Below are 24,660 nucleotides of genomic sequence, written 5' to 3'. Positions count from 1 at the left end.
AGATGAGCACGGCTGCCCAGGAACAGCCCCCCACCCCGTGTCCCCCCGCCCCCCGCAGAGCCCACAGGTAAGAGCAGGGCTTTAGTCCTTGTCCCCCGTGATGATCCAGGTGGAGGATTGTGTGTCCTCAACCACAAAAATCCCCAATTATTGGCTCAGGCCAAAGGAGACAGAGCAGCTGGTTCCGGAGCTGCCCAGGTGACTCTATGTGTGGCCAGAATGAGCTCCCTGGGGTCCCGGTGGCACGGGGTCCCGAGCTGCGGGGTGAGGGGCCGGTGGCGCAGCCCAGCAAGGACGCCTTCATGGATCGGCTCTGGAAAGTCAACTCAACTCACCTGTTCGGCAGGTTACAGAACCCGGAGATACAAGATTCGCAGTAGGTTCTCGATAAAAACTGCAGGCCCTCCCCGGCCCCCAGAGCAAGTAGAAGACTAAGAGATCCAAGACTCTGCCCCCAGCGCAGTGGGACGGAGCCTCCCAGCCACCTCCACCCACCCTGTGCTGCCATCCAGGCAGCAGATAGCTCCTGAGCCCGCTCTACCCTCCTCTGCCCCCGACGGGGCCTGGCCCGCCCTCTGTGGGCCTGGGGGGGGGGGCAGGGATGGGAGAGAGCAGGCAGGTCCCCCGGGACTCCCCACCTAGGCCTCACAGTGGCTCCTCTGGAGGACAGGACAGGGTCTCCACTGGGAGGCCCCAGGGAGAGTCAGAAGTGGGGCTGGGAGGGCATCGCAGGCTCCCCGGGGTCACACATCGCTGAAGGGGGGATGGGGCTCCAGACACCCTGCCCTGGAAGCTGCAGCCCAGGCTTCGTGGAACGTGAGTGAAGAGACCCTAGGAGGAGACTCACCCCCACAGCACGGACCAGAGCTGGGCCCACCCAGACGAGGTCAGGGGGCCCAGCCATCCCTGGAGAGCGCTGAGCTCCCCGACTGAGCTCCTCATACCCCTCTGCAGGCCAGGCCGGGGCAGTGCTCACCACTGGCTGAGGGAGACCAGCTGGGAGGCCCAGCGGGCCGGCTGACCTGGAGAGCTGCCTGCACCTGCCACCCTCCCCCTCCCAGATTCGGGCTTGGATGGTGCTGTCTCCTCCTGACTCAGTGGACCCTGAGATCCTGCCAGTGAGGGCTTTCTCTTTCCCCTTAGAGTGTTCACTGCTCCCCAGCGGGGTTGGAGATGTGGGTGCCTATGGTTCTCCGTCACGCTCTGCATGTCCAGGCCCCACCATCTCCAGGGGTTAGTGACCCAGATTCCGTCCTGGCAAATCCTGTTCTAATAGGGGAATAGAGTAGGCATCTCAGATGAGCCTAGGATGCGGCAGAACCCCCCAGAACACCTCCTTCCCTCCGATTATACAGATCCCAATCAAAGGCTCCCTTGCTTCCCAATGTCTCTCTGCATCCCGGTATGTTTGTGAAATGAAGTGACCTTCGTACGTGACCTTGTGTTTCATTGATCTTTGTCTCCTCTTTGGGGAGTGCAAGTCCATGTCTCTTCCACTGTCCTTGTCCTCACAGGCAATCACAGAAAGGGCCACAGGAGCATGCTGGGGGCGGCAAGACAATGGCTAAGTGAGAACTCAAGCTTGTTTGCCAGGAATTTGCTCCAGAAAATGTCCTGGGTGGGTTGTTAGGTTTGAGGGGGGCAGCTGACCCCGGGGGGGAGGTAGGGTGGACGGGGGCTTTTAGAGGGAGAAGCCCAGGTGCTGGGGTGTCTTTGCTGTGACTTCCCCATTGCCAGAGGCAAGTACTCAGCCAACCTTGCCGGGCAGGATCTTACTCCCCCTGGGCTGTGCCACAGGCCATCAGGGTCAAAGTCAGAGCTGTGGCCTGTGCCTCGGACCCCTGACAGCCTCAGGGATGGGGCAATTTCTCCAGGGACACAGTCCGTAAAAATGTGTGAGTAGACATAAGTGAAGTGTCACGTACTTGTAGAAATATGTGCAGATTATGGACGGGCAGCTTGCAAACATGTGCACAGCATGAACAGCCATGTGTCAGTACCCCCAGAAGCCAGCTTCATCCGCCCTCCCCGTCCTCCCCACGGGGAAGCACCCCGTTGCTTCTTACCCCAGAATTAGCCTCACCTGTGTACCCCCTGTGTGTGGCTTCTCTCAGGAGGCGCTGGTGGGCTTCTCCCCAGCAGCCCTGCAGCTACAGCAGGTTGCTTCTGTTTGCAGGATCGGGTTCCCTCTGACGAGTGTGGCCGACTTCTTGTCCATCCTACTGGGGTTGTCTCCAGGGTGGTCCAGCCTGGGTCTCCTCCGAGGGTGCTGGCTGGGTGGACCTGTGCTCACCTCCATGTCCTGTTCTAGGAGTGGATGCATAGGCTGCAGAAACCTAACCCTAGTCTAAATGCTGCTTGGGTCCCACCTCAGAAAACGTTCTTGCAAGTCCCCCAGAAGATCTGTTTGCAGATAATGTGACTAGCTGCCTCCCAGAGCAAAGATCAAAAATATTTACAAAATATAAAAATATCCAGGACCGGGACGCCTGAGCGGCTCAGCGGTTGAGCATCTGCCTTCGGCTCAGGACGTGATCCCGGAGTCCCAGGATCGAGTCCCACATCAGGCTCCCTACATGGAGCCTGCTTCTCCCTCTGCCTCTCTCTCTCTGTGTCTCTCATGAATAAAGAAAGAAAATCTTTAAAAAAAAAATCTAGGACCAAAAGGTAAGCTTCATATCATCTGATATCCCAGAACCCCTAAGGATAAGAACAGTCACTAGTTAAAACAGAACAATAAAAAAAAAAAAAAACAGAACAATAAATGATGCAGATGACAGAGGAGAAAAGGACATAATGGCATAAGTGCAAATGGTCTAAACTTCTCTATAAAATGGCAGAAATTGTTGGGTCTGGCAAAAAAAAAAAATCGGGTGTCTGTTCCCTATAAGAAATGCACTTTAAATATGAAGACAAAATAGCTTAAAAGCAAGCAGATGGAAAAAGTGCCATGTCAAATCACAGTGATTTGGCTCTAATAACATCAAATAAAATAGATTTCAGACAAAGGATTTTTTAAAAGATTTTATTGATTTATTTGCTTATTTATTTTAGAGAGTGAGAGCGAGCAGGAGGGTCGGGGGAGGAGTGGAAGGGGAAGGTATTCCAAGCAGTCTCCCAGCTGAGCACGGAGCCCAGCACCATGCGGGGCTCAATCTCATGACGCTGAGCCCATGACCTGAGCCAAAAGCAAGAGTCGGACACTTAACCCACTGCACCACCCGGGAGCCCCCAGAGAAAGGATTAGTACCAGAGAAAAAAAGAGTAAAGGGATCAATTCAGCAAGAGAACCAAACAAACCTGCTTATGCATCTGTAAGAGCTTCAAAATACACGAAGGAAAACCAAGCCACAAAGAGAACCAAACCAATCCCTGCTCCCCTCATTTCTATGCACCTTGTCACCCTCCACCCCCTCCCGAGCAGGTCTGAAGCTGCATCCGATGGTGCCTTCTGCAACCAGGCAGCAGATCTCAACCAGGTGCCTCAGGGCTTCGGTGAAGAAGCAACCCCCACCGCACCCCACCTCCCCAGAGCAGAGACTGTATTTCCTTGCTGGGCTATTTTCAATGCCGGCCCTGTTTATCGGCTGGGATGCAATGAGGCCCGGCAGGGACAGGCCCAAAGAGACAGCGGCGACATGTTGCTAGGCTCTGTAGACCCTCTGGAAAGGGGGAGCCTCGCTCCTGCAGGCTCACAGGGCTCACAGGGAAGGGGTGTCGAAGATTCTCAGGCTCATCCTTCCAAACATCCTCATCTGTGTCTGAAGGTCGCTCTGTTCCTGTCAGCGCCCCGTCTTTGATGTAAAAGACGTGACATCTTCAGCTCTGCCACCCTTAAGATCAGATCCTAGTGCGACTTCCAGCACCCATTCAAAGTGCACTGGTAAGTGGGTTCCCATGTTGGCAACTAAGGCTCGTCCCACCGGGAGCCCTCGGAATCAGCATGTGGAATGTTCCAAGGAAACTAGGCTGCTTGCCAACTGACCCTCCTTGCCTACTTGTTGAGGATTTGGGGGTGAAAGTCTGCCCCCCACCTCTGGGTTTGTCTCAGGACATCACACCCGATCTCTCCAGAACGGTCCCCCCACCAACCCTCGTGCTGGCAGACCAACAACCAAGGTCAGGACCAAGCACACCCGAGCAGGGACGAACCATGTCTACTCTGAGGGGACCAGCTTATCGGTGCGCCCGCAGGGACCAGGGGAAGCCAGCTGGGCAGGGACGGAACGTCAGAGGGTAAGGGGCATTCATTGCTGCAGGAGCATCCTCATGTGACAGGTGACTGGTGTCCAGGCAAGGCCACCCGAGACGGGTCCTAATGCATTTCTGGAAGCTTGGCTGCATCAGTGGCCTGCTGTGAACGAGGCGGAGAGGCAGGAACTGGCCTGACATCATACAGGAGGCTCAGGGAAGGGAAAGTGTTAGAATGAAGTTTTTTTCGTGACCCTGTTCCCCAAAGGGTCCCAAAGGATCCTCTCAAAGGCCACAAGAAATCCCCCATGAAGGGAGTCAGCATCTGCCCCTATAGATATTTTCAAGCTTGTGTTTTATTTCTTTGGACACAATCTGTCCACACTCCACAGTTGCTGTCTGATACACTATGTGTCTGGTACAGTCAGTGTCTGTGGCAGATATTGTCGCTGTCTGATACAGTCGGTGTTGGGTACAGTCACTGTCTGCTACAGTTGGTGTCTGATACAGTCAATATCTGATACAGTCAGTGTCTAATACAGTCAACGTCTGATATACCATATGTCTGCTACAGTTGGTGTCTGATACAGTCAATATCTGATACAGTCAGTGTCTAATACAGTCAACGTCTGATATACCATATGTCTGGTACAGTTGGTGTCTGATATGCCATGTGTCTGATACACCGTGTGCCTGATACAGTCGGTATCTGATATAGTCACTGTCTGATATAGTTGCTGTCTGATACCCTGTGTGTCTGATACAGTCAGTGTCTGAGACAGTCGCTGTCTGATACAGTGTCTGATACTCTGTGTCTGATACAGTCAGTGTCTAATACAGCCAGTGTCTGGTACAATCCATGTCTGATACAGTCAGTGTTTGATACAGTCGGTGTCTGGTACACTTGGTGTCTGATATGCCATGTGTCTGATACACCGTGTGCCTGATACAGTCAGTGTCTGGTACAGTCAGTGTCTAGTACAGTCTATGTCTGATACAGTGTCTGATATAGTCGGTGCCTGGTACAGTGTCTGGTACAGTCGCTGATACAGTCGCTGTCTGATACCCTGTTTATCTGATACAGTCAGCATCTAATACAGTTGTTGTCTGATACAGTCAGTGTCTGATATAGTGTCTAATACAGTCACTGTCTGATACAGTCAGTGTCTAATACAGCCAGTGTCTGGTACAGTCTGTGTTTGATACAGTCAGCATCTGGTATAGTTGCCATGTGTCTGCTACACCATGTGCCTGATACAGTCGGTGTCTGGTACAGTCAGTGTCTGGTACAGTCGCTGTCTGATACCTTGTGCATCTGTTACAGTCAGTGTCTAATACAGTGTCTGATACAGTGTCTGATACACCGTGTGCCTGATACAGTCAGTGTCTGGTACAGTCAGTGTCTGATATGCCATGTGTCTGCTACACCACGTGACGAGAGCCGGTCTTTGCAGGCCTGTCTGCTGTCTGCAGGTCCTACTGGGTCTCACTCATGGTTCCTCTGCCCTTGTGTACTTGCTTATTTTTATACAGAGCTCATTGTCCTGTCCTTCAGAAACTACTTGTAGGAGTGATTTGACACCCAGAATGAAGGCACTTTCCTCGGGAGACGATCAGTGTTTGCTGCTGCCCAGCCTCAGTCCAGGACAGTCTGAAATAAAACGTACGGCTTGAGTTTTTTCTTTTGTCTTTTTTTGGGGGGTGGGGGTGGAACTGCTTGCTTATATAACGTGATTGGGATGGAAAACCCACATTCAGTGACCCTCCCCACCCAGCCCCATGCCTAGGGCCCTCTCCCCTGGGTCCCAAGGGGTGGGAGATGTGGCTGGTCCCTCAGCTGTCCCTGGGACTCTGCTGCACGCAGGCCTCGGCCGGGCATGCTGGGGCTTCCTGCTCCCTGCCAGCATGGTCCTGCGCTGCTGGGTCAGAAATGACCCCAGGAACATGGTCCTGGGCCTGAGTCAGAGAAGAGAGTGTTCCTCAGGTGTGAGAGAGGGAGAGGAAGGGCTGAGACCCCCCAGGATGGCAGCTCAGGAAGGAAGCAGCCTGTCTGTTCTCTCTAGCAGGTGGTGACCCATGGGATGGAGGGTCACATGGACCCGTGGGAAGTCAGAGAAGGAGGGAATGAACAAGCCACTTCTTTCTTCAAACATGAGGAATGTGAGACCCTCTAAGGACTCCAGGCCAAAAAGTGTGTCCACCCCAACAAGGGACCAAGCTGTGGCCTGTGGACAAGGCCCACTGGGGCCAGGGCCGGTGGTGATCGGGGCCGTAGGCCGAATCAGTCCCAAAAAACAGAGACCACACAGACAGCATTGTGCAATAAAATCAGGCCTTGAAAAAAAATCTGGGGGCACCTGGGTGGCTCAGTGGTTGAGTGTCTGCCTTTGGCTCAGATCATGATCCTGGGGTCCTGGGATCGAGTCCCATATCAGGCTCCCCATGGGGAACCTGCTGCTCCCTCTGCCTGTGTCTCTGCCTCTCTCTGTGTCTCTCATAATAAATAAATAAAATCTTTTTTAAAAAGTCTAAACACAAAAAGACTCTTCCAACTGGAAATATTTTTTTAAAGATTTTATTTATTTGAGAGAGACAGAGAGAACAGAGAGACAGGGAGAGGGAGAAGCAGGCTCTCCACTGAGCAGAGAGCCTGATACAGGGCTGGATCCCAGGACCCTGAGATCATGACCTGAGGCTGAAGGCAGATCTTAACCAACCAAGCCACTCAAGTGCCCCCGACCTGGATATTTAAGTTTCTTAAATTCTCTTCAACATCTCCACGGACAAAAGAAATACAGATGCAAATTGCCTCTATTACACTATGTTAAAGTGCTACATACCCGAGCCTAGGGAATCCGCTAAAACAGCGTTGAAGCAAGGTCTGGGTCGCAGCCTCTCTTAAATACTGATGTACAGGAACTACTCTTTCATTTTCCAGAAAAGAGAATAACGTGAAGGAGGACAAAGGGAAGGAAAAGGAGAAACGACTTGACAGCTTCTGACTCAGATTAGGCAGAGGCCTGTTCATTGAAGCATTTTCATGCAGCTTGGGGTGGCAGCAAGCAAGTGTCCCCCCCCACCTCCATGGGGAGGCATGGGTGACCAAGGTGACTCCAGCAAAACTGTCCCTCTGCTCACAGCTCTTTTGATACCAACTGTGGGAACTTCCACACCAGGCAAGGGTCCAACTGTTCAGTCACCAATAGGCTATGTTCGCCTTTAATTCTGATGCTACATCAGACAGTGGTTGGGGCTGCAGGAATCTTGAGGTTCTTCTGGGGTTCATGCCAGCTGTTGGCTGGGTCTTCAGTAGGGTTTCTGGCTAGAACATGAGCATGTGACCTCCCACAAGGCCTGGCCTGCCTTATTGCTTGGTGGCTGGGGTCAGGGTATTCCTTCTGACAGACGAGTCCAGACCTGAGAAGGATTGGCTTCCTCCTGGATGTCAGGCCGCCATTTATGAAGTGGCCACCTGGTGACCAGGGGCACCCAGATCCTTCTCCATAGGTGGGTGTCAGAGCCACACAACTTCCACAGCCCAAGGCTCCCTGAAGCTTGAGCTCACCTCCACCTCCATTAAGGGCAGTCAGGGAGCTGCCGCCAGATCCTGTGAGGACAAAGACAAAGACAAACATGGTGGGTCCTCTGCTATCAAGACACTTGCCAGTGAGCAGACAAGACAGCTCTTGGCTGAAGGGAGACTGTGATGTGCATTTCAGGGAAGAAAGTAAGCAACAGACATGGAGGTCTAGGAGCCAGACCTTGGAGGAGGGGAATTTCAACAGATGGGAACGGCCCTCCAGGGAGGTGGAATAGAACAGCAAAGACTGGAGACAGTCTGTTTAAACCATATGAATGCATCATTTTTATGGGGGGAAAATGATCAAATATCAACACATTCAGAGAAGTCCACCTACAGTCCACACGGGCAAAGAAGAGCACAGTGCAGCTAAACCAGTGGTTCTCAAAATACGTTCCATGGAATTCTAGGGCCCTGAGCCCCTTCGGGAGACCTGTGAGGTCAAAACTCTTTTCATTATACTAAACCACTGTTTTTACTTTTCACTGGGCAGACATTTATATCCATGGCCCAAAAGCCATGGTGGATAAAGCTGCTGGAACCTCAGCCTGCGCCAAGGTAGTGACAGCAAATTCTACTAGTACCTTTCACCATCATGCACTCACAAAAATAACCCAGTTTCACTTTAAAATGTACTGATAAAAGAGTAAAAACAGTTACTTTTATTAAATCTCAACCGTGAGTACCCAGATGTTTAATATTCCACAGGAAGGAATGCACAGTTCATAGTTAGCCCTTCTACCACACAGAGAAAGACAGTAGCTGCCCTGCGGAAAATCACCTGTGCAACTGTTTGAGTTACAAGCTGAACTAGCCACTTGCTCTATGGCATACCACTTTTACTTGAAAGAATGACCAATGGACAGACTATTCAGTTGTTGACAGCAGTTTCTTGAGAATGAATGGTGTGAGCTGGCGGCTTCAGAGCAAACAACAGACAGTATTTGTTACCAACAATAAAAATTTGAGCCCTCCAGCAAAAATCAGGATTTTGGAAAACTTGTGTCTTCTACTATGACCCTGGGATTCCCAACAGCTACGGACTCTCCTGATAGGTTCGATGGCAGTTTTAACAATGGTGCTTTTTGGATAAGGTGTGATAAAACGTGCCAACACCTGGATCTGCATCACTGTGGACTGGTATTTGTGATGTTACAAAATCACATATTGGGTAGAAGAGCCACTCAAATGCAAGACAGACCGGCAGATTTTACTACAATGGAACATGCAGATTTCATAAAATTCATCAGGCTGGGTTCAGAATCCATGTCCTAATCGTTAATTAACTACCACCTGTCCAGTTTAGTTCTGTTATCAAAAAGTAATAACAACAAATACCTAAAAGAGGCTTTAAAATATACTCCCTTGTGGCACTTGGGGGCTTAGTTGATTAGGCATCTGCCTTTGGCTCAAGTCATGATCCCAAGGTCCTGGGACTGAGCCCCATATCGGGCTCCCTGCTCAGTGTGGAGCCTCCTTCTCCCTCCATCCCTCTCCACTGCTTATGATTTCTCTTTCTCAAATAAATAAATAAAATCTTTTTAAAAATGATAAAATAAAATACCCTCCCTTTCTCCAACACACTAACTAGTCTATAAGAGGCTGGATCTTCCTTACATGCTTCAGCCAACGCATGTCCAACAAGTTGAACACAGCAGCAGATACGAGGATGTACCTGTCTCCTAGTAAGCCAAAGATACTTGTAAAAATATAAAACAATGATACCCATATTATTAAGTTTGTTCTTATTATTTCAAGAAACACTTAATTTTTTCAATTAAAAATCATTATTTGCCATAATGTTAATGTTATACATTTATTATTTTAAAATAAATTAATATTTCTAAATTAGTGTTATTTTATATAAATACCAATTTATTTCCAAATCTATGTATTCACATATAAATAGCATATGTTATTATTTACTTTGTTTATAGTTATTTGATAAATACTTATTTTCTATCTTTATGGATTACTACTATTTTTTTAAAAGATTTTATCTATTTATTCATGAGAGACACAGAGAGAGAGGGAGAAGCAGGCTCCCTGCAGGGAGCCCGATGCAGGACTTGATCCCAGGACCCCAAGATCATGACTGGAGTCAAAGGCAGATGCTCAACCACTGAGCCACCCAGGTGCCCCGGATTACTACTTATTTTAACAAATACTGTAAATGAATTGTTACTAGATATTACTTGGATTTAATTTCTAATGTAGTAACTCTTAGATGCAATCCCATAAGCCACAGTTCTTTAGTTGAGTAATTGTTCAGAGTAAAGGGATCCTGAGACCAAAACGTTTGAGAACTGCTGGCCAAGAGCACAAGGTGACGTAATGTCCTCTGAAAGCAATGGGACCATGCTCCGGCTGTGCCCCTCGACCTCGTTCCCTCCGCGTCCCCCAAGTCCCTGCCCTGGCCACCCGGCCCAGGGCTGGACCCTGCCTTATCGCACACCCTGGAGGAGTGCTCTGGAGCCTTGCAGCCTCGGTTACCTTTACCAGAGCTGGGGTCAACAGCAGCGGCAGCAGCTTCCCTTGTCCTCAGTCTCCTCCAAGAGCACAGAGCAGTGTGGCTGGACCTGGGTGCTACGGGGTGGGGAGAGAGCTCTTGTGCACCCGTGACCACCTGGCCTGTGCACCCATGAGTGTGCACAAATGAAGTCTCAACCAGTGTTTTCCAGGATAGCTGGGACACTAGCAGATTCCCCAAGTCCCCACCCACTCTTCCCTCCAAGAACCCCTAGACAGCCTACCAGGGAGCCCTGGGAATTCTGGGAACGGGTCAGGACAGGAGGGTCCTGACTCTAAGGATCCTGCCCAGTGAAGCCTGGGAGCAAGAGGCAGGGAACCCAGTCTCCCTTAAGACCCCGGGTGGGTGATGGTCCTACACCACCTGCAGTGTTTTGTTGGGGACTCTGGCCAAGGCCTTGCCATGACTCTTGCTCTCTGACCTGTTTCCCTCTCTGGGGGAAACTGAGACTCCAACCTAGGGTTCCTGATACCTGGCAGCGACTGACCCTCCCTGCTGGGGGCCCCTCCTCTCCCCGACCTGGGCCCCTGGCAGTACCCCACCTCCGCGGCTCCCCCTCCCCCCTCTACCCACCTCCTACCCCTTAATCTCCCTCATACCTTAAATAATCTGGGAATCTGTCCCTGAAGGACACCAGCCAGTCATCCACAGTCTCCCTACCCTTGTTCCCTCTGAGCTGGAAGATCCCCATGATGGGTTCCTGTAGGTTGGCCAAGCCGACGTCCTGCAGGGAGCAGCCAGTGGGTGAGCCCAGGCCCTGTGTTCCCAGCCTCCTCTCTCAGGAGGACCCATTCGCCTCACCCACCTGCAGGCCCACACCCCAGGTCTACCTTAGGCCCCTCGCCCGGCCTGTACTGCTGGTCAGAGCATGAGACATCCCTGCCCCCACCTCACAGCCTTGCCGTGAGAGCAGGTGGCCCAGCGCTGGCGGGCCTGCGTGTGGCTGGGGTGAGGAGAGCACACCTGCCCAGACGGGGGGCCAGGACACAGAACTGGAAGGCCCCCAGCACCCGGCCTTCCCCAAGAGGTCCACGCTCACCCTGTACTTCGTGAAGATGTTGTGCAACTTCATGGTGTCAGTGTTCACCTGAACCAAGATGTCCTCCCACTTCTTGGGCGCCAGCTTCTTGAGGTGGGTGGCCAGGGCCTGGATGTACTCCCCAAAGACCACCACGTGCAAACTTCGCATGATGTTCTGCTCCCCAAAACACAAGGAGACAGAGAGGCCTGAGTGGAAGCTGTCCCAGGACATGGTCTGACTGGCCCTCGGGGGTGGGGGTGACAGGCTGTTACACGGACTTCTCTGGCACAGGCCTGTCGGGGGCTTGTCTTGCCACCATGAGGCAGATTGAAGCCCTAACTGCCAGGTTTCGGGGGTTCCTGCCTCAGCTTCTGGTCAAGGCAGTCGCCCCCAAGTGGGCCTCCTACCTCATACATGAGAGTGGAGTACATTTTGGGACGGCCCTCCAGACTCTGCCACAAGGGCTCCAGAGCTCCAGCCAGATCCTTGTCCTTCCTCACGAAGTAACCCAGGAGCAGACTCTGCAGACAGGAAGGCCAGACGTCATGGAGGCCCCCCGAGCTGCCTGGTTTGGCTGTGCTCTCTGCCCCCTAGACTACTCTCCCCCAGCCTTGAGGGCCCCTCCCCTCCCCACCAGGTGCACACTTCTGGACCAGAAGGGCCCACACCGAGGGAGCCAGAGGCTTACCTGGCTATCTATCCCAAAGCTCTGTCCACCCTCCTCCTGCTGACTCCTAGGAGTACCCCAGATTCAAACTACGGCCCTTGACTTGAGCTCCTCCCTAGAGCCCTCCAGAGTCCTCCCGGGTCTCCCCCTCTCCCTGGGTCCCCACAGGACCGTTGCCTGGCTCCAGATCTCGATGATGCCTTCTCCCTCCGGATCAGACTCCCAAGACTCAGTTCTCAATGTACGCCAGAGGGGACAGGCAGAGGGGGCAAAGCCAGCTTACTCGGCATTTAACCAGGGGACCCAAGCAAGTCCCAGGCCCACTATACCCCAGTGTCCCATCTGCATGATGAGCCTCATCGGCATCATCTATAAAACAGGGTGCCAAGTTCGGTCCATGTGCTGTGGCTGCTGGGAGTTCTTTTTAGAGGACCCTGGGGCTCTAGATGGGCCAGAACAGAACAGAACAGAATGCTGGGACAGGGGTGAGGCAAGACAGTATGCCGGCCATCCTGGAGGAACCTCCCTGTGTCTTCCTAAGTGCTCAAATCTCTGTGGAAAATCCAATAGCAATTGTCTCCAGAGCTGGTCCCCACCGCGAAAAATGAATCACTGGATAGACCTGCAGGAATGGAGACCCACCCACCAGGACCTCCCATCTTCCACCCAGGAAGCTCCCAGGAGAACAGGGCCCTGAACCCCAGATTTGAAGGGAAAACTCTCTCCTGTGGCTTCCACATCCTAGGAGGCCACCTTGCCCACTCAAGACGACCTGGGGCCAAGCCAGCCCCTGGGTATCCTCAGGGACCTCATCCTCCAGTGTGACAGCCACAGTGCCAGAGGGGCAGGGATGGAGGCTCTAGGACACAGTGAAGGGACCTTGCCTGCCTGGGACGCAGCAGGCTCAAAGCCGGGATCTGGGGGAGGGGGAGCAGATGTCAGGCCTCTGCTGGTGGGGCAGGAGAGCTGTTTCACAGGTGGAGAAAGGAAGAGGGGATAAAGGGAGGTGCCCTCAGCGGGGAGGGAGCCAGAACAGGAGGGGCCAAGTCCAGCCGCTCCCACCCACCCTCGTCCCAGCTGGCCCTGCCTGCTGCTCCAAAGAACTCCGGCCTGAGGAAGGCAGAAGGCCTGACCAGGAACCTCGCCAACCAAGTCCGCCACTGGGGCCCTGCCGTGTCCCACCCCAGCAAAGGCTCTGCTGGGCTGGGCAGAAGTCCAGGGAGACACAGGCAGGCGCCTCCTGCCTCGGTTCTCTGGGAACAGAGAAGACCCCACACAGGGCTGGGGCACTGGGGGACGGCACCTTGCACAAGGCTCTGCCCTTAAACAGGAAGTGGTCCTGGCTGTGGCTCTCGATGACGTGGATGATGTCTTGCACGACAGCGTCCAGATGTGCCGGCAGAATGTGTGCCCAGCCCAGCAACTGCCACGTTTCCCTTTTGGGGCAACCAAAGTGATCCATAGGGGTGGCCCAGCGCCTTCCACAGCCCCAGGCTGCACACCAGCCACACCGGTGCCCCTCCGCGCCCGTCCGGCAGCCCTCATCTCTGCTGCTGTTGCTGTCTATCCCGTCCCACTGTTTACCAGTATTTACAGACTGTTGTATCCACGTGGTTTAAAATGCAAAAGGTACAGTGGAAAACTCGCCCAGAGGCGGCCAGTGCTACCGGTGTTTCCCTAGGAAATGGGGTCATACTGTACAACACATGGGTGTCCTCTCCCCTTGTCTCATGGGTGGTCAGTAGCCCAGCCCGCAGGCTCCTATTGGCCTCGCCCAGAACCTGGACCACACCAGGGGGCCGTGCCTCACACACCTTCTGGCCCCGCCCACGCCGCGCCGCGCCACCTCTGGCCCCGCCCACACCCCGCCTCACCGCCCTCTGGCCCCGCCCACACCGCGCCTCACCGCCCTCTGGCCCCGCCCACACCCCGCCTCACCGCCCTCTGGCCCCGCCCACACCACGCCTCACCGCCCTCTGGCCCCGCCCACGCCGCGCCGCGCCACCCTCTGGCCCCGCCCACACCGCGCCTCACCGCCCTCTGGCCCCGCCCACACCGCGCCGCACCACCCTCTGGCCCCCGCCCACACCACGCCTCACATCCTCTGGCCCCGCCCACGCCCGGCCGCACCCCACGCACCTGAGGATGCCGCAGTTTGCCAGCACGTGCACCTCGGGGAGGGGCCCAGCAGTGGCGTTCTGGTGGAGGAAGTGGGCGGCCTCGGCCTCGTACCTGCAGTGCGAGGGCGGAGATAGAGCCCCTCCCGCCAGCCCCGCCCCCAGGCCCGCCGGACCCAGCCAGGCCCCCAGGACCGGCTCCCCTCCCCACTTCGCTGCAGCTCTCTTCACAGAGTCACAAATGTGGGTGACAGTGACCGAGAGGTTGACACGGCAGAGTTTACTTGGGCCGGCTCTGTGTCAGGCCCTGCAGCCAGATGCTTCCTAACGACCTTTTCATTTACTGCGCTTCCTGATCATTTGTGGTAAATGCTTTCAGAACCGGATGGGAGTGGTTTTTTTCCTATGGTTAATGCAGTATTTGAGAGGCCCGCCCTCCCAGCCCGGCCGGCCCCCCTGGGAGAGTCGGAGTGAGGCCTAGAGGAAGGGGAGGCTGGCACCCCGAGCCTGGGCTGGGCCTCTGGAGAGGATCGGGGACAGCACGCTGCTTCCCAAAGGCAGGAGAGAAGGGGCGCCCTCACCTAAGTCCCAAGAACAAGGATCAAACTGGCTGCCCAACCACATTTTCTTTTCTTTTAAAGATTTTAGTTATTTATTAATGAGAGACACATAGAAAGAGAGAGAGAGAGGCAGAGACACAGGCAGAGGGAGAAGCAGGCTCCATGCAGGGAGCCTGATGTGGGACTCGATCCCAGGTCTCCAGGATCAGGCCCTGGGCCGAAGGCGGCGCTAAACTGCTGAGCCACCCAGGGATCCCCCAACCACATTTTCGTAAGTATTTAAAACCTGGCTGATTTCACCTAAAAATCCACATCTCTGGTCTCTGTTAAGTAACCTGCTTAGTGTTTGCCCTATTAAGGAGCCCATCCCAGGTGAACACAGCCACTCTGAAGGCCCCAGAGAAAAGAGCCTCGTGATGTGGTCTACACAGTGCTTCGTCCGAGACATGCTTGGGGCCTGAGGCACCCACAACACTGACCCTGAACCCAGCCCTAGCCAGTCAGAAAGAGGCAGGGTCCCCACCCAAATCCTAGACTGGGGCAGAGCTGGGTGTGTTCCATTCTGCTGTCCAGTAGGGGAGCCACAGCCCCGCTTGGTGTTTAAAGGTCAATTAATTAAAATTAAATAAAATTTAACTGTAGTCCCTCCATGGAACTAGCTCGACAGCCACACGAGGCTAGAGCCACCATGTCACATGCGACATTTCCAGAGGGAAGGTAGGAGGTGAAGCAGGCCAAACTGGGAGCACCCAAAGCCAATGCCAGAAGTTTCCCCTGCTTCAGGAACTGGCCAAACACCTGCTGGCCCATGGTTAGAAGCTTGGTTAGCACTCCAACTGGGGTTTGGTCGACCCAGTCACCCACGCCTCCTTCTCTGGGCAAGGACCACCTTTTCACTTACCTTTTCAGAAACTTTGAAAATGTTTCCAGAACCATGGATTGCACCTGGCTAGTGATAGGTAGTCCAATCGGTTGTACTGCATTAATCTTTTGTTCCAGCAGCTGTCAATCAAAATAAGAGGGCTCTTAGGGGGACCCAGGGACCAGTCACAAAGCCAGTGGACCCTAGGAGAATGTGTCCCCCCCCAACTTTGTCCCTGACACACCTGTCCTTGCAGGAAGGGCTGGAGTGCACAGGCCACCCCCCCACACCTCCCTGCCAGGCTGCCTGCTGCAGATGGCAAAGAGTAGACACCTCCCACCAGGCCCTCACTGCCCCTCCCAAGCCCACCTGTCTTGCCAGGCCTCTCTCCCTTGAACCCTCCACTGTATCCTGCCATCAGCCAGACTGAACAACTTCCTCATCTCCACACAGGCCTAGGCTTCTCCTGTGGGTCCTGGAAGCTGCCCCAGCCCCACCTGACACTGAACAGCGCTGCTTGGGATAAAGGCATTAAGGATGCTTAAGAGCACCTCCTCTTCTCCCTCTAACCCTGAGCGGTCAAGAGAAGAAACAGAAACCCCCTGCACCGGATCCCCTAAAAGAAGAGCGCCAGCCCCAACACACACCCACTGGTGGCCTCTCCACCCCCAATGGGCTGCTCAACCCTCTCCCCAAGGTGTCCCCAGACACGGGTCTCTCTCTATGCAAATCCTCCCTGAGGTTGGAAAGGGCTTCATGAGCAGAGACATTCCAGGAGGAGGCCTCTCCCCAGAAGAGATGCCCCCCAGCCCTGTGCTAGGACCTCATCTGCCTCTGCCCACCGCCCTCAGACACTGACACTTTGATGCCCGGAGCCCCAACCTCCAGTGTGCCACTCATCCTTGCTGCACATGAACCCCACCACCCATCAGCCGTCACCCCCCCCCACCCCAGTCCTTCCAGGGCCCCTCCCTTCCAAGCCGGGTGCTCAGGAAGGGCCAGGAACCCTGCATGGTGGGCTGGAAAAGTGCCGATGGGCATGTACCTGGAAGATTTCGATAAACGTCGGGCAGGAACCCTGGGCCCATGTTTTCCAATCACAGATCAGGACGTTTTCTAGTTGTTTCTCCAAGCTTTCCTGCCCAGAAAACAGTGAAAGCAATTTCTATCCCCATGCTCCTCTCTGGGGCACACCAGGCCCAGCTCGAACGGAAGACAGGAGCGAGGGTGAGAACCAGAGCCGGCAAGGGGGACCATTGACCAGCGGCCTGAAATCCCCCCACCCTGATGGTCCCATAACTGAGTCAAACTCCTCTTTCACGGCCTCCAGCCCTCCATCCATCATGGATGGCCTGTGAAGCACCTTCTAGATACACTGTCCTCCTCGATCCTGGCAGGGTGATTGCGCCCATGCCCCACACACTCATTCACCCATAGGCACCGAGCAGCTGCCACTCCTGGGCAACCAGAGCCCTTCCATGAGGGTACCCGAGAGGGGCTCCCAGAGACCCACAGCCCCGGGGAACACAGGGGCGGTGGACTGCTGGGGACCAGGCGGCTCCAGAGAGACCCGGGGCACTGAGGACCAACTCTTGGGCAAGAACCCAAGTGTGACCTCCCCACCCGACCACGGCGGTGATAAAGGCTGCCTCTGGCAGGTTCCCTGGGGAAGCTGTCCTCCTCATCTGGACTTGCACACGGCCAGTGCAGTACAGTCTCGGGGGGCTCACACTGGCTGCCCATGCTCCCACCCAAGTTTCACTCTTAGCCCAGGAGGCTTGCTGGGTCCTCGGCAGGCCTAGGCCTTCTTATCTGGAGAAGGGGATCGCCTAGAAGTGAATTCTCTCTGGCTCAGCACTCAGCACTTTCCCACTCCTACCCCGCCCCTGCCACACCCTGCCCTCCTCCTGGGTCTGGTCCAGAGAGGATCCCAACTCCACGTCCAGCTGATGCCAGCCCTCGCCTGGCACAGGTGCCCGGGGATGGAACGGCACCACTCCCACTTGGCCTCTTGACAGCACCACCGCAGTAAGGCGTGTTGTCACGTCCGTCCTGGCTGCGTGTCTGAATGGACCACTGGACACCACCGCGTGGCCCTTGACAGGTGCAGAGTGGGAGAGCAGGGAATAAGCCCTATCTTCCTTAATTCAGCCCAGACTGCAACACCACAGTTTCGGGGAGGACCATGAAGGAAAGAGGGCCTCAAACCCATGTGCTCCAAGGAACCCAAAAAAGGCTCAGCGTTTATATACCAGTTACTGGAAAAATCTCAGCTAAATCGATACGGATTCTTTACCTTACTGTCATAAAGCTTAGTTTCTCAGTCTGTTAGCTAAGAATGGCCGAGAGCCTCCCTGCATCCCCAAACATCTCTTCCACAAGTCCCTAGGACGCGCGACACATCTGTGCCAAGACCTGGGGTGCCCTTATAGGAAATCACGTTTCAACCCCAGTAGGAGACTGTGATGTCCCCTTGAGTCCTCACTGTGCGTGGATTAACCGCAGGCACCCACCTGAGGCCTGCTGGCCCTGCCCCGTAGCCCCCGGTGTGGAAGATGCCCGACTGCACTCACCAGTCAAGGCAGAGACCTGTGGCCTGGTGCTCTCCCTACAGGCCCACTAGGCAGGGTTCCTCCCACCGTAGAGCCTCGGCACACTCTCACTTCCCATGTGACAGTGCTCAGGGCACAGAATCAGCACACCACCCCTCAGCCCCCCACCCAAGACCCACCCTAGCCCATTCCCTTGCCTGCTGTTCCCCAGATGCAGGTCGGGGAGGCCTCTGGGTGAGGGATACTCCTGGATCCATTTACCTGGATTAGTCCCACCAGCTTCTTCTGCATTCGGGACATCCAGGGAACAAACGTCACGGGATCTAAGAGTTGCCTGACCGTGGGCTCCTGGGAGGTGGGAGGTGCACTCACAAGTGTCTTCCTGATGGGTCGGAAGGAGCCATGAGGGGCAAAGAGCTGAGCTGGGGCTAGGGTGTGGAGGTCAGCTCGGCGCTGAGGGCAGCGGACTCTAAGCTGGGTCCTGCCTCCTGCCAGCCTGTGCTGCCCTCTCCCCACCCCTGCACAGGGCCCAGTGACTGCAGAGGGCAGCTGGGCTGAGAAAGGGAGCCAGAGGCTCTATTGGTGTAGACAAGTTTCCATGTTCTCTCTCTCTCACACACACACACACACACACACACACGCACGCACACACAAAACATGCTAACACAACCACACATGCTATACAACAAACACGCCAACATACACACACACACATGTACGCACACGCTGTCCCCAGGACCAACTGCATCCTCCCTTCTCCAGCCACCAGTCCCACCCCAGTGGCCCCTCCAAAGGTTCTTTGTTGACCACAGTCCTACAGTCCTGGCCTGAGGGTCCTCACTCAGAGTGGTGGCCTCACCCAGCACTGCAAGGTCCCCCAGGAGGACTCACCCTGGCTCCTCAAACAACGTTATCTTGGCCCAGGAGTACAGCATGTGACAGCTTTCCCAGTTGGTGCCAAAGGAGTGCGTGAGCTCCCAGAGGCGGCTGAGGAGGACCTCCTGGAAGTGTGTCCTGTAGACCTTCCAGAGCTGGGGCCCCAACAGGCTGGCCCGCAGGGACCCCAGGCCCTGTGTCACAGCCTCTTCTAGCTTCTCCAGGTACAGGTCCACCTGGTCGCCGGGGCCCGGGGCAGGCACTCTGGCCTCCACATCACTTCTCAGCAGCTTCTCCAGCTGATTGCCCCAGGCGGCAACTCCGCCATCCTGGAGGTCACCATCCTGGAGGTCACCATCCTGGAGGTCACCATCCTGGAGGTCACCATCCTGGAAGTCACCATCCTCCCAGCTCTGGTGCTTCTCCTGTGTCCACTCTATGGTGCCCAGCACAGCCTGGATCTTTAGCTCCAGCTCTGGGCTGTACTCAGTGCCCTCCAGAGCCTGCTGGACCACCTGCCACATGCTCTGGGCCACAACCTGGTACAGGGATTTGCAGTCTTGCCCTTGCTTTACCAATGTCGGGATGCTCAGGTAGGCCTCCAGGAACCGCCCATCCTGGACCAACTCAGAGAAACCTGGAAGAAAGGAACCCAAAAAGATGGCTCTGCAGGGGCCTTGAAAGAAAAGAAGCACTCCCTTCACAGAGACGGAGGTCCAGCAGAGGTAGCTGAGAATGTTCTAGAAAGAGGTTCTCCAAAGAAATGCGCATCAGGACCACCCAGAGGGCTCACCCAAGCCCAGGCTGGAATGTGTGTTTCCAATGGGTTATGGAGTCCAGGAGATGCTAACAGTGCTGGTCCCGAAACCTCCTGCTATGCCCAGAGGGAGAGATTGGAAGGGAAGGATTCCGCTTTGGATCCCAGAGGAGCCTCTGCACGATACCCCAGCCTCTACCTGCAAGAGACAAGCTCTAATGACACTCAAAACCGAAAGGGGGGGGGCACCTGAGTGGCTCAGTTGGTTAAGTGTCTGCCTTCAGCTCAGGTCGTGATCCTGGAGTCCTGGGATCCAGTCTGCATCAGGCTCCCTGCTCAGTGGGGAGCCTGCTTCTCCCTCTCCTTCTGCCCCGCACCCTGTTTGTGCGCTCTCTCTCTCTCACAAATAAATAAAATCTTTAAAATAAAAATAAACTGAAAGAGGAATTGGTGGGCAGGGTTGTCCAGAGCAATTGAACACCTGGATGCCAATTCTTATGGACGTCTACTTGAAAGGGCATTTTTGAACTTTAGGTTCTCCCTGAAAATTTCAAAATAAGAGGGCATTTATACTTCAAACTGGGACTCAAAGTGCCTTTCTATTGTCAAGGGTGAATGCATGTTCTCCCCTTTCCTATTCCTCCTTCCTAACAGCTGGAATGCACATGTGGTGCCAGAAGCTGGGCAGCCATCTGGGGCCATGAGACAAGAACCCCATGTGGAGGATAGTGGAGGAGTACGATGGAGAGCTTCTGGGTCTCTGAGCACTGAGGAGCCCTGGACCACCTATCCAAATCTTCCATGAGAGAAGCAAATTTTATCTTGCTTAATCTTAAGCCACTACTTCCTTGGTCTCTCAGTGAAAGCAGCTGAACTTATAATAATACAGAGAATTGAAGATGAGTGCAGTATGGGATGGAAATTACTTTGAACCAGAGCAGGACAGCCTTCCATGGCACACAACTCTTTTTTTTTTTTTAAATCTTTTTCCCCATTTAATCCTTTTTTTAAATTTTTTTTTATTTATTAATGATAGTCACAGAGAGAGAGAGAGAGAGAGAGAGGCGCAGAGACACAGGCAGAGGGAGAAGCAGGCTCCATGCACCGGGAGCCCGACGTGGGATTCGATCCCGGGTCTCCAGGATCGCGCCCTGGGCCAAAGGCAGGCGCCAAACCGCTGCGCCACCCAGGGATCCCTCACGCAACTCCTTAGGGATGAGAATTCCCTACCTACTTCTCCTAGATAGCTCCTCGTGGATAGTAATTAATCAGATTAGACTTGAAACTCAGAACTGTGCCCCTGGAACCTAGATGGTTTTATCAGATGCAGGGCTTCTCGACATCATTGTCCTTCTGTCCAGAGCTGCACTGTCCAGCACACCAGCCCCGAGCCACACACGGCTACTGAGCACTTGAAATGCCAAAACTGAGCTGTGCTGTCAGTGTAAACCACACACCAGGTTGCAAAGACTTATCAGGGGGGACCAAAAAAAAAGAGGTAAAATGTCTTAATTCTAACATCAATTGAATGTTGAAACATGTTGAAATACTGTATCAGCTATATTGGGCTAAATAAAATATATCACTAAAATTAGTTTCATCTTTTTCTTTTTATATTTCTACTGTGACTCCTGAAAACTTTAAATTACTGAACGGCTCCCACTCTGTTTCTACTACCCTGGAGCACTCTCGCCCCTCCCCCTGTAACACGGAGCTCCTGTTTATCCTGCACAGACCTGGCTGTTTTCTGGCTATGATCCCCCTACCCCAAAACAGAAGAACTGCCCTTACAAAGCTGGGGTCTCCCGGGCTTCTTACAAAAACCGCTGTGTTGGTACTATTTGTGTAGCACAGACACTGGTGGGGATGGATACGGCAGGCAAAGGCAGACACGGGGTGTCCACTGTCACGTCATCCACACGCCCCAGCAGGCCCATCAGGCTATGCACAGCTTGGCTGCTCCAGGCCAACTGACCATCTCCCGGCATCCCAGACCAGCAACACATAGGGCCAGCAGAAAAAAAAAAGACCCTGAAATGACCCTGAAAAGTGACCATCCTGGCAAGGATGCCCCCATACCACCAGGCACAGGGTTAGTGAGGACGTAGGAGGCCCTCAAAGATCCCATCACCTGTGAATCAACTGCTAAATACTTGTTCCCTCTTCAGAACCATGCCAGTCACCATCCAGATGCCAGAGATAGAAAGGCAGTGGTGACACCTTGTCCCTCCGTGACCCCATGCTCCCATTGCAATTCTGCAACTTCCCACTGACCTCAGAAACTCTGAAGCGTTTTCTCTTCAGGAAAACACTCCCTAGATTACAAAGGTACCAGCTCCTCCCAGAAAACCAGCCCCGTCCCACAAGCCCACTAGGGACCAGAGCCTTAATAAACAGCCCAGGCCAGCCCTGCTGTTGCACTCAGGGTCACTTAGCAAGCTTTCCTGGGCACAGACACAGGCTGGGTCATGGAGACACAGACATGGCTTGGACACAGACACTCCACACACGGCTCCCTCCCCACCCCAGGCCTCTCTTCTCTCACTCTGGTAGCCCCAAAGCCTGGGCACAATCCAGCAACCAGCTCTGCTGGCCTGCATTTTTTTTTTTAAGATTTTATTTATTTGAGAGAGAGCACACAAGCAGGGAGAGGGGCAGAGGGGGAGGGAGCAGCAGGCTCCCCCAACTCTGACTCCGGGGCTCCATCCCAGGACCCTGGGATCATGACCTGAGCTGAAGGCAGATGCTTCACCGACTGAGCCACCCTACACCGGCGCCCCTGCCAGCCTGGATTTGAAACTTGACCTTCTCACTTGCTGTGGGTCCCTGGGCAAATGACTCTACCCTCCGAACCTTAGTTTCATCAGCTTTGAGATGAGCTTTGCGTAGGAGCCCACGGTGAGTCTCACAGATGTGATGACTCCTGGCTGGTTCACTCTGCTTTGGTACTTCTCTTGCTCCCTCAGACTGTGTGAGAGACCCCCTGGGCTCAGCAGCCCACCCCAGCCCTGTGACAGGCCTCTGCATGGCAGGTGGTGGTCAACAAGCCAGTCCCATTCACCCCATGTTGGACACTCCGGCCATGGGAAGGAGGCATCTCATCACTGTGCCCGGTCACCTCCAGGCACCCAGAGCGACATCCAGGAGGGTGGCAGACAGTAAATACCCAATGAAAGGATGAATACATAAGCAAAAAAAATGAAGAAACAGGACAAAGACTCCTATCAGATATAAAGGCAAGAACCAGGGGCGCCTGGGTGGCTCAGTCGGTGAAGCGTCTGCCTTCAACTCAGGTCATGATCTCGGGGTCCTACGACTGAGGACCACATGGGGGGCTCCATGCTCAGTGGGGAGTCTGCTTCTCTGCCCCTCCCGCAGCCCATAAATAAATAAATAAATCTTTAAAAATAAATATAAAAAAATAAATAAATATGGCAAGATCCATACCTTTGGAAGTTTCTGGTGGATGAGTGACCTTTTTGGGTCCTTTATTTCTGTGCAGTACTCTCAGAAACCCTGTAATCGTGCTCAGCTTCGAAGAATGGCCTTTGGGCTCTTGTCTCTGGGGCCCCTGAGCCTCACTGGGCAGGAATTGTTGGAGCTCGAAGCCTGCTTCTCTTCCTTCCAGCCTGGCTTTCTTCTTGCCCCAGTGGATCTTCATTTTGACACAGGCCATCTCCCTGCCTTTGTCCCTGACAGCAACCTGGCCCTACACACACACTCTGGCTCTGGCAGACTTGCAAATCATGGAATTTCCTTCTTTCTCCACCCAAGAAAAGAAACAAACAAATGAGAGGAAGCTTAAAAAAAAAAAAAAAAAAAAGGTGTGGGGGACGCGTGGGCGGCTCAGAGGTTGAGCATTTGCCTTCAGCTCAGGGCTCAGGGTGTGATCCTGGGATCCAGGATGGAGTCCCTGATCCAGCTCCCTGGTGGGAGCCTGCTCCACCCTCTGCCTATGTCTCTGCCTCTCTCTTTGTGTCTCTCATGAAGAAATAAATCTTAAAAAAAAAAAAGAGAGGAAGCTGATGACTGCGTCTAAAAATATGAATATTAACACTTCTCAATTTTTCCCCAAATTTCACAGACCAGGACTTCTGGTCTGAGCAAAGATGGAAGTGGCAATCTCATTGTTCAGTCCAGGAATGTTTCCCTGACACCTTTGGTCAACCTCAGGTTAGAGCCAAGGCCGTAAAGTTAGGCACACCATGCGAACGAAGCCTGTGGTCACAGTGGACCACCATCACCACGACCACCACACTCCCACCCACCATTGATTACTGTCAAAAAGTGAGAATACACTCCTGTTCAGGTTTTTTTAAAAATCTATCATTGGGGATCCCTGGGTGGCTCAGCGGTTTGGCACCTGCCTTCGGCCCAGGACGTGATCCTAGAGACCTGGGATCGAGTCCCACATTGGGCTCCCTGCATGGAGCCTGCTTCTCCCTCTGCCTGTGTCTCTGCCTCTCTGTGTGTGTGTGTCTCTCATGAATAAATAAATAAAATCTTTTAAAAAATAAAATAAAAATAATAAAAATTAAAAATCTATCATTAGGGGCGCCTCTTTGTTGGTTGAACGTCTGACTCTTGATTTTGACTCAGGTCATGATCTCAGGGCTGTGAGATCCAGCCATGTTGGGCTGCTTAAGGGTCTCTCTCTCCCTCTGCCTCTGCCCCTCCATGCCCCACCTCTCAACCTCTCTCCCTTAAAAAAATCAGTCCTTAAAAAAAAAAAATCAGTCCTTAAAGAAGAGATTACTCATGGTTGTGATTTCTTTCTTTTTTTTTTTAATAGTCCTTAAAAATAGGGATCCCTGGGTGGCGCAGCGGTTTGGCGCCTGCCTTTGGCCCAGGGCGCAATCCTGGAGACCCAGGATCAAATCCCACATCGGGCTCCCGGTGCATGGAGCCTGCTTCTCCCTCTGCCTATGTCTCTGCCCACCCCCCCGT

The 24,660-nt window shown here is 53.8% G+C and overlaps 1 protein-coding gene across 3 annotated transcripts; it reads right to left on the bottom strand.

Moving 5' to 3' along the window:
• Positions 1–3,071: 3,071 nt before the first annotated feature.
• LOC129496370 (uncharacterized) lies at positions 3,072–23,648 on the bottom strand. Of its 3 annotated transcripts, XR_008661713.1 has the most exons (13): positions 23,161–23,648; positions 18,972–19,593; positions 18,342–18,462; positions 16,574–16,666; positions 15,568–15,668; positions 14,129–14,221; positions 13,293–13,425; positions 11,730–11,843; positions 11,341–11,496; positions 10,901–11,025; positions 10,265–10,357; positions 7,032–7,798; positions 3,072–5,842 (listed from the first exon to the last, which is right to left on the bottom strand). XR_008661713.1 is itself a non-coding variant. In XM_055304493.1 (12 exons), exons 1-11 carry the CDS (start codon positions 23,387–23,389, stop codon positions 10,282–10,284), a joined length of 1,863 nt encoding a protein of 620 aa, XP_055160468.1. In that variant the 5' UTR covers positions 23,390–23,648; the 3' UTR covers positions 6,744–7,798; positions 10,265–10,281. The 3 variants fall into 3 exon arrangements, 1 of the variants encoding a protein (XP_055160468.1); XR_008661714.1 differs by lacking the exon at positions 14,129–14,221; XM_055304493.1 differs by lacking the exon at positions 3,072–5,842 and having other exon boundaries at positions 6,744–7,798.
• Between the last annotated feature and the right edge of the window lie 1,012 nt (positions 23,649–24,660).

The sequence above is a fragment of the Nyctereutes procyonoides genome, unplaced genomic scaffold, assembly GCF_905146905.1.
Source record: "Nyctereutes procyonoides isolate TBG_1078 unplaced genomic scaffold, NYPRO_anot_genome, whole genome shotgun sequence".
Taxonomy (NCBI): Eukaryota; Metazoa; Chordata; class Mammalia; order Carnivora; family Canidae; genus Nyctereutes; species Nyctereutes procyonoides.
Note: the sequence above shows the minus strand (reverse complement) of the source record. Positions and strands in the feature narration are given on the sequence as shown.